This window comes from Vigna angularis, chromosome 4 (genome assembly GCF_016808095.1).
Source record: "Vigna angularis cultivar LongXiaoDou No.4 chromosome 4, ASM1680809v1, whole genome shotgun sequence".
Taxonomy (NCBI): domain Eukaryota; kingdom Viridiplantae; phylum Streptophyta; class Magnoliopsida; order Fabales; family Fabaceae; genus Vigna; species Vigna angularis.
In genome coordinates, this window is record NC_068973.1 from 40,718,686 (window position 1) to 40,728,748 (window position 10,063).

A 10,063-nucleotide genomic window follows, 5' to 3' on the forward strand; every position below is an offset into this window, starting at 1 on the left:
TCTCTTTAGTAAGATTGGACCAATTACTCCTATCTATCATTATATAAAAACAATTTATTTTTTTCTCTATATATTTATTTTTTATTTTAATAAATAATTATTTTTTAAACTAAAATAATTAACTTACTAATTTTATCTTTCAAATAATTATTTTTTCAATTTTATTATTTTACATGCATTTTCATTAGTATATAAGAAAAAAGTTTTTTATAGTAACACTTTGATCATGTCTGTATGTTTTTTGTATCATGGTTTTGGTCATACTATGAACAATTTTTTGTTCTAGTTTTGGTATTATAGTTCATTAGCTCGTTACTTGTCATATAATCTAAATTGGGATAAAGAATGTTAGCAACCTTCCTTTTACCTCTTTCATGTGAATGTTATTAATTTACATACTTCACACATTACTTTTTTTAGTTAGACATTTTCTGTTATTATATCAGAATATTATAGATATAGATAATGATATATTATATTTTTAAAAAGATAGGGAGTAAATAACAAATAAAGTGATAAAAATAATTTTGTATTGAGCAACAAACCCATGGAGTTGGCCCAATAATTAGTTTCCACTATTTATTTACAGTATTCCTCTCTTTCTCTTTCCCTTAGCCCAGTGAAGGACATTGCGCAGCACCCAAGTTACTTCTACAGCATCATTCAAACCACTTCACATATTCTATTCTCCTTTTCCAAACCCTTCTCAGAGAGTCTTTAGAATCGGTCAATTCAATCAATCATCGCGATTTTCTACCTCACACTTCTCAAGAACCCTAATCCCAATTTAACCAGCTGCAGTTAACGATGCAGCAAGGAGATTTCACCTCTGTTCCTCCGTATTATCAATTTTCTCATCCCCAAAACCCCATCCCCATCCCCAACCCCAATCCCAACCCTTCCGATCCGAACACCAACAACCTCTACGCTTCTGCACCTCCCTTTACCCCCAGTTACGCTCCTTCAGATTACACCAGCTATCATCCTTCTTACCCTCAAAATCCGGATCCTATTCCACCAACTGCTCCTCCTTCTTTTGCTCCCTCTTCCTCCAACCCTAATTTCAACTCGCACTTCGAATCAAACCCTTCCTACCAACAACCACAACAACAGCCCTATTTCCCACCACACGATCAGCATCAAACACATCCCAATTACGCCCCTCCCAACCCCAATCCCGCTCCCTCCCTATACAACTCTGCTCCCTACAGCTACACCGGAGGCTCCTCCGTTCCGCCTATTCCGACCTACGAACCAGCCGCCTACGAGCCTCCCGTGAGGCCTGATCACGGCGGCGGATATTTAGACGACAGTTACGGAGGCAGCTTCAACAATCGGAGTCGTTCTGAGTTGGGATCGGATTATTATGGAAAGAGCGGTGGTAATTCGAGGTACGAAGGTGGAGGAGGCGGCAGTGATGATGGCTACGGAGATGGGGTGTATGCTTATCAGGGAGGGAAGGTGGAACCCTATGGGGCACGTGGCACGGCGCCGAAATCATCGACTTGGGCGTCGTTTGATGATTACGGGAGGTCCATCAGTTTCCCCTCGCATAAGGAATCTTCTGGTGGGGGTAAGATTGTGAAAGCTGTGCCCAAGGTTGATACCCATGAAGACGTTAAAGGCGGTGGCGTGCAAAAGTTTCGGGTCAAGTTATTGGCGGAAAGTGGGGGTCAGAGCACCATGGATGTTCTCTGTCAGGTGCGAAAATTACAGCTAGAGTCATATGTTATGGTTGTGTGTTTTATTCTGTTGGTTTTTGCTTCAATATCACATATTGATCGGACTAAATCTGACTTGCTCATGTTCAATGTTCATTGAAAGTCTAATTAACTTTAATCAAACAGTTAACTAAATTGTTTCCTTTGTTCTGTTATTGTAAAAATTAGTCAGGCTTGGGGCTAGGGGTAGGCATGTGGCACAGGACATGGGTTTTGGGATAGCATTTTGCATATTTTTTTAAAGATAGCTACAATATTAAATATGTATCATTTATCTAATTGTTATAGTATTTTGTCTTTTTTTTTATGGAATTTGAAATAACAATTGCAAAATGTGGTAATGACTAAGATTGCCGTGACAGTACTTTAATGCTAAATAAAATTAAACTTTACATAAATGGTCAGATCATATATAAAAGTTCACAAAAACAAATTCGTAAGTTAAACATTTTAAAATGGCCTAATTTCTTCTAATAGTTTGTGTCGGAATAAAATACTATCACTTCAGGATCAATGAAGAGCCCAAATTCATTAATTTCAAATTCATTGACCTCTTTTTGTGACTCGAGAGTTAATGGTTTATCTGAATCTATTCAAAATAGGGTTTATGACATAAAATCATAAATTCGTAAGAGTTTAAGACTTAACTTTAGAGTTTGATAACCATAACTAGCGGTGCTTCATCTGTATTTTAATTAGGCTAATTAAGGGTCTGGATCATCTAGTTTATGACCTTGACCCAAAAGTAGTAATTTCTGTCCAAAAGGGTTTGCTGTTATATACTTTGCCAAAAGATTACTTCCTTTTCCTTTGAATATGATACCCTCTCTCTTTCTCATTGTAGATTCTCTGTTCTTTCTTTGTACTGGTCAAGAAACCAACAAATTTTTGTCATGCCTATGTATCCATAACTCTCCTCGTTTTTTACTTACTGTTACTGCAAATTTATTATTGTTAAATTCCTGCGTTTATGTGTTTGTAAAAAATGTTATTCACACTAGCTTATTGCTGCTGACCTGAACTCTGTCAACCTTTGTCTGCTCAGATTGGTTTGGATGGCATTCGTATGCTGGATCCAAATACCAGCCGGACATTGAGGATTTATCCTCTTGAAAATATAACAAGATGTGATGTGAGCTTCTTCATTTCTTAAGAAAACTTCAATACATCCATGAAATTAGTTTTGCATGTCAGTTTCATTATAATATTTTGTTAATTGTAATGTGCAGAGAGTCGATTCGTCCACCTTTGCATTTTGGTCAAAAAGCCCTGTGGATATTGAGCCAAGACGAATCAGATTGCAATCTAACAGTTATACCACCAACACACTCTTGGATACAGTGACTGCTGCAACAATACAGGTATTCAATATTTTCAACTTTCTCTTCTAATAATTGTTCATGTTTTTTATGATAAATTTGGGTAGAAAATGTTTTCTTTCAAAAAAAATTGTGGGAAGACGCTGTCTCCTTCCTTTAAAAGGTTACCTGGAGATATTTGTTTTTTTTAATTTAAAATTGCTTGCCTAGTTTGAGTTACTGTTTGATATGTCCAGAAATGACCCAGAAATGACGGAACTTGGAGAACAAGCTGAGTTATATGTACCCTACTGTAGTGTACTGCCTGAAAAAACAAATTAGGGCTTATATGTGAAAGGTAGATGAACGAGAATAGAAAGATATAGATGGCCCAATCAGCTTCTGAACTGCCTGATAAACGTTAGCTTATCGTACTTTTCATCCCCTGGTTAGTGCTGATAACATAGCAGCGCGAACAAACTGATTTCTATTGAATGAATCTAGGAAGCAGCCTTCTTGTTGAACTTATTTTAGCATTTATTTGTTTAATATAAATAGTAAATAATTTAATATACATGTAGAAATTTTGTAGTCTTATCTTCCTATCCACTGTCTCAGTATAGCAGTTCTGGAATCAGCTGCTGAACACTTCTACCTGTGATTTTGATTGTTGGCAATTAATCTATTTTTAAACTCTCTGGTTTTCTAGTTAACTAGCTGATCGCCTTGCTTTTTCTTGGTGGTTTTGGCTCCTTGTCAACAATTAAATTGTTTTAAATAGTGGGATCTGTTTTTTCTTTATGTCTTGATTGCCCTTCTTTTCTTTTTCATAATACAGTTCAAAGAAATGGGTGGAAGCCGAAGGCCTTCTGAGCCTGTGAAAACAAATGAACAGACTCAAGAAAGAAAGAAAGGTTTTGGCGATTGGATGAATCTGATTAAACCCGCCAATGAAGAAAAGGATCATTGGGTAAATGCAATCTTTTTGGTTTCTGTGTCATTATATCTCTTCCTGTCTTGAAAATTGGATTCTAAGGTTTTAGAAGAAATGTTTTCTTTCAAACACTTTTCATTTTTCCAAGGAGGCAGTGTTCTGCTAGTAGATGATTGTGATTGTTTGAACATGTTTTGTTGCTTCAATTGGTATTTTAGTGGACTTTATGTTTAAATGTTAATTTTTTTTTTCACTCCTTCAAAGTTTTGGGAATTTGATTTAATTTTAATGAAAATTAATTGACCAAACATGTTAACTTGCTTCTGTTGGATTGTGATCTTTGTTACAAAAATTTCAAAACTTGAGCTGCTCACCAGTTTTTATTTTTGTTTAGGTTCCAGATGAGGCTGTAACTAAATGTACAGCATGTGGCACTGATTTTGGGGCTTTTATTCGCAAGGTTGATTTTCCTGTTTGTGTTTCTCAACCAATGTTTTCTGTTTTGTTTGCTCTGTTGCTAATCCCATGATCCTCTGTGCTTCTAACAGCACCACTGTAGGAACTGTGGTGATATTTTCTGTGACAAATGTACACATGGTAGAATTGCTCTAACTGCTGAAGAGAATGCACAGCCTGTGCGAGTTTGTGATCGGTGCATGGTATGTGTAATATTTACTGTAAGAGATAGTAAACATAGGGATACTGTTTTGGAATATGTTCTTGTTTTGTATCTGCTGACATTGTAGCCCTATTAAATGGGATATCCAAGTAGGGACTTTACCCCTATCCCCCCACTGTCAATGGGCCTTTCCCATACCTCTTTTCTGTTACTCTTTGTCAATTAAATTAGTGCCTGAACCGTTGAAACTGAAGAAGTGATGTTGTTTAGTTAAATATAGTTCCTTTCCTGTATAGGGAGAAGTTTCTCTGCGGATAACTAGTGCTAGGGAGTCATCAAGTAAACCTACGTTGCAGAGTCATGAGGATCTTGCCAGGAAACTTCAGGTAAATCATTGGGACAATAAAACATTTGTTTTTGTGTTGTTTTTATTGCCAGTGGAAGGCTATAATTCTATGAATTTCTTGAGTAATATTGTTGGTATGTCTTGGCAGGAGGAGCTGGAGAGAAATCGAAAGACATCAGGTACTGTAATGAGTTCAATTTTGGTAGTTTGGGTTAGCCATATGTGTAACTAAACTTGGAAGGTGATATTTTGCGCTTAATTGACAAAAAGATGCAAACCAGCTCCTAGAAAAAAGGGGGTCTAAAAAGTTGGGCGTTGTAGTTGCATGTGAAAAAACTAACGAATTTGCAAATCCCGTAATTATGAGAGATAATTGTTTCCTGTCTACCTGATTACTTGTAATAAAAACAGAATGTCATCGATAAAAAGTAATTTAATGTAGACTTTCAACACTCACGCTCCGCTGGCTTGAACATGTTTTACATGGGCAGCTTGCCAATCATGTAATCAAAGTGTTTCTTCGCGAACCCCTTGCTTGCTTAGAATGCCCGCTACCTGATATGTGGTGAGAATGTCTCCTACCAGATCGAAGTGTTTCTTATAGAAGTAATTTTAGATACTTAGAGCAGAAGTTTTCCTATAGTCAATTCCATAAGCTTCGGGCAACAAACCCCTTTGTAACCAGCCTTGCCTTGTAATATAAAAAGTCCATGTGAAAAGGAAATAACGAATTTGCAAATCCTATATTGGAAAGAAATCAAACAGTTTCCTAATTGCAAAATAATCTATTTCTACCTCTGATTACTTGCAATAAAAGCAGAATATTTGCAATAAATGGAATGATATAAGTTAATTGATGTAGACTTTAAGTTAATTGAGACAATATGTCGTGTGGGCAATATAGTTTAGATGACTGTAATTTCTGTTGTTGTGACTCTTAAAATTATCTCTTGAGCTGTTAAGTGGTCTGGTTTGTAGGTTCCAAGTCTGATGGATCTGCAAGGCGGATGAAGGAAGTTGCATGTCCTATTTGCACTGTCCACCTGCAGGTTTGAATCTAGTGACCATAGCCCTATCTTTTCTCATATACGCACATCATTACATCATCTTTATATGGCGCTGTTTTGGGCGTTATTTCAGGTTCAGGTGCCCAGCTCGGGTTCAGAGACCATTGAGTGTGGAGTGTGCCAGCACCCATTTCTTGTGAGTGCTCATTGAGTTCAGATAAACATTTGTGCGGATGAAGTTGTCTATATGCTTGTCAAGTTTAAAATTCATTTGTTTCGCGGACCTATCTATTTCACGATTATAATTACTGCGGTTGCCTTTTTACTTTTTATCACTGGGTTTGTTGCATTACCTAATTTTACGTGCATCCTTTTTTTTCCTTCTTTTTGTGCTTCAACTTGGTGTGCTTTTTTAGAGTACTTCTCTCCAATTTATTTGACCCCTTGTATAAAATAGACGCTGAACGTATATATAAATGTATAGGTATGTATGGTGAATTAATTCTGGTTTATTCGTTGGTTCAGCTCTGAATATACCTTTAGACTATCAGAAGGTTAACATTGTCTGGAATGTTAAGATCAATTCATATATATTGTATATCTCTGATTAAGTGGAATCACAAATTCAATAGAAATAACTATGGGGTGAAAATGGTTTTCAATAAATCTTCCCTTATTTTCATTCCATTCCCAGTGGGGTTCTTGGGAAGAAGAAATGTTTTTAGAGGATAAGTTTATCCTCCATTACATTATATCCGTGTCACGTTTTTCCTCGAATTCACTACTCCATGTCACAACCCGTGGTTTAAATGGTTTTGATGTACGGCGAAATAAGTGTAGGATCTTTTTAAAAAATATATTAAGCAATTGTCATACTTAAACAGACTGAAGTAAATAAAATTACATTTTATATCATTACTGTGATGAAAATGCAATGATATACGTAACTGATCACAAAAATATACCCCTTGGCTGTGAATATGAATATTCAGTTCATCAAAGACTAACGCACCATCATTTTTGGGGATTCTCAAGGAGGCCTTTTTTCTTTAGGATCGAAGCATCTAAAAAGTCTTATTTTTGATTTTATATTTTAATTTTTGGAAGTAGCTTTCGTAGTGTCAAGTTTTACTTCCTGTAGTAATGAAAGAATAATTTGTTAAGGAAATTTGTTTCTGTATTGTTCTAGAAATATTTAATGACAAAAAAGTATATTTGAACAATATGCAGAAAAATTTAGGGATATGATTTGAGAGGAAATAGGGATATTTCGGGAAATCAAAATAACCAAAAGCAGAATGGTTGGGCTATTGAAATAGCATGGGCCTTCTGTTTACTGTCTTTAAGTGGGCTGAAATAGTAGTGGGCTATTATTGCCATCCAACACTTTAACCAGAAAAGGTTTTTGCTCTTTACCACTTTCTTAACTCAATGACTATACTCAAATGTATGATGTATACTATCATTAAAGCTAGTACACCTATTTAAGGTGAATGAATTTTTTTTTTTCATTTTCATATGGATTTTTCAAATCATTTTATAAATAGAACCAAAACCATTTTAAAATGAATTTTAGAAAACATTTCTATTCGTTTTCAAAATCTATACAAAATTGTGATTTTTTTAGGTTTCAATCAACATTCTTGCTATTTTATATATCGCATAACCGCAGTTTTAATTTCATCATTTTTTTTTCTTCTTTTTTGTTGTTGTCACAATGACATCTATAACAAATAATATTACTATTATTATTAGTGGTGTTCACTTTTTTTATTAGGATAACTTAAAATTTTTTAGTAGTTACTTAAATTTTTTAAAATAATAATACAAATTTATAAATAAAATAACTTATATTAATAAAGACAAAATTGGTAATAAAATCTATACATATGACAAAATATTCAAATTACTAAATTCAATTCATAATAATATAAATCTATATTATTTAAGTCTATTAAAATGGTTTTATCTTAAATTCAAATCTATATTTCTAAATTTCAAGTTCAATCCATTTAATTACATTAGAATTATTTTTAAGTTGTATAAATTTTTGGATTTTAAGAATCCTAAATTAAGGTATGTCTATATTAAGCCAAGACAAATCAAGGCTTTTCGACCTAAAGGGTTACGGGATAGCAGAGGGACGGGTGAAGAGGTTATGAAAGAGGAAATAAAGAGAATCAAAGGGAGTAAAAGACTAGTGTGTCAACACGTGGGATTACACGTGTAATAATATTGTTTGTAAGTCAACAAAATTTTAATATTGTTCTATCACAATAAATACTTTTATTCATTAATAATTTAGACATGAAAGTGATACACACAGTTTGAAACACTTTTTATAGACTAATCAATATAAGTATCTTATAATATATTAAAATCATAATTAATATTTGTAATCTTAAACTTTTAATAATCAATTTATTTTTCTTCTATTTATATATATTTTTAAAATATTTTCTATTTTTAAAATATAATAAATGTTTAAAAGTATTTAATGAGTTTTTTTTTTTTTTGCATATATGCATATTTATTACAGACAGTACTTAAGTTTGAAGAACACAAGTGTCAACAAACGTACACCTTCTCCGTTTGAATCAGCTGGCCCACTTCCAACTTTGGCCCAAAACAAAAATAACTACTCTCTTCATTACCGTAAAATACAGTTGGACGAACAGATGAGGAAATTAATATTTCTTCAATTAGTAGGTGAGAATATCAACTTAAACTTATCAATAAATTAAAATCAAAATCAATAATTCTTAATGTGAACTATTTATACCTAAAAAAAAAATCAATTTATACTATTTTTCTATTACATATTATAAATATATTACGTTTCAAAATTGGTATTTTTCTTCCGACTCTTCTATTCATTCTAGAGACGAGATTTATTTATTAATTAATTTTGTTGTTTTATTTTTCACTTTTTTATTTGACTCGAGTTTATTGAGAATACGAATTAGTTTATACTCAGAATCATCCTCCCAGACAACAGACCCTTTTATGAAAAAAAAAAAAAACTTCATTGCCAATTTAATTTTTTCATAGTTTATGAAAGAGACGTTGTAACAGAGAGAAAAAAGGACATAGTAATAGACGAGCTATTGAATGCGTAATTGGTGGAATTGAAAGTTTGAATGAAAGAGGTACTGTATAATAAGATTCAGTAGGCGAGTTAGTGAACAAGTTATATGATATAAATATGGAGTCTAAAAATTTATTTTAAGCTTATTTATTCTTTTATTAAATACAAATGATTTCATTATATTATTAAATAGACTGTTAAATTGGTATTTTTTCATTTCATTTTAGTGGATGTAAAAGTATATTTTTCTTCTTTTTATTGTCGCTGAGAATTGTAAATTCAAATCACTCACAATAAATAAAATTACGCGGGGTTGTAACAATTTTGTAAATATAAATACAAAAGAAAACAAGGTGAGTATGTTATGTTATTACACGCACACACTAAACTGAATATTTATCCATTTATAATATATAAATTAAACAAATATAAATTTTGTACCAGTAAGAACTGGGTAGCGTATAGACCGAACGTCCGTAGGGCCAATGACTACCCAATTACGTGACCGTGCCACTCGTCATCTGGAGGGACCGGGCAGCGTATAGACCGGACGTTCGTATAACCAATGACTACCCAATTACGCGACCTTGCCATTCGTCATCTGGGGAGACCGGGCAGCGTACAGACCAGACGTCAGCATGGCCAATGATTACCCAATTACGCGACCTTGCCGCTCGTCATCCGGATGAACAACAACTCATATGAGCCGGTCGACTGTAAGACCTAATATCAGGAGGCCGGCCGGCCATACTGCCAGTTGACCAGATTAGGATTAAGATTAAGGTAAGAAGCTGCTAAAAGCTATTGGGCCAAAGTTGGGCCATGATTAACTTCATAACAAAAACTATAAATACAGGTGAAAGGTGAGTGGTAAGAAGGTTGTTGCACATTTATTACTGTTCTATTGAAAACGCTATTGTTCTCAAACTGACTTTGGCATCGGAGAATCTTTGACATGTCTCCCCCACCCACAGGCAAAGGAGTGAACCGAAGTGTAGGAAGCGAGACCGGATGGCTGAGTGACTGGAAGAGACAAGCGCGGAAGTATTT

The 10,063-nt window shown here is 34.1% G+C and overlaps 1 protein-coding gene across 1 annotated transcript; it reads left to right on the top strand.

Moving 5' to 3' along the window:
- The first annotated feature begins 583 nt into the window (after positions 1 to 583).
- On the top strand, positions 584 to 6,437 carry LOC108342906 (protein FREE1). Its single transcript, XM_017580809.2, has 10 exons — positions 584 to 1,701; positions 2,767 to 2,853; positions 2,951 to 3,082; positions 3,858 to 3,989; positions 4,348 to 4,413; positions 4,502 to 4,612; positions 4,869 to 4,958; positions 5,067 to 5,097; positions 5,897 to 5,967; positions 6,059 to 6,437. Exons 1-10 carry the CDS (start codon positions 808 to 810, stop codon positions 6,134 to 6,136), a joined length of 1,692 nt encoding a protein of 563 aa, XP_017436298.1. The 5' UTR covers positions 584 to 807; the 3' UTR covers positions 6,137 to 6,437.
- Positions 6,438 to 10,063: the final 3,626 nt, after the last annotated feature.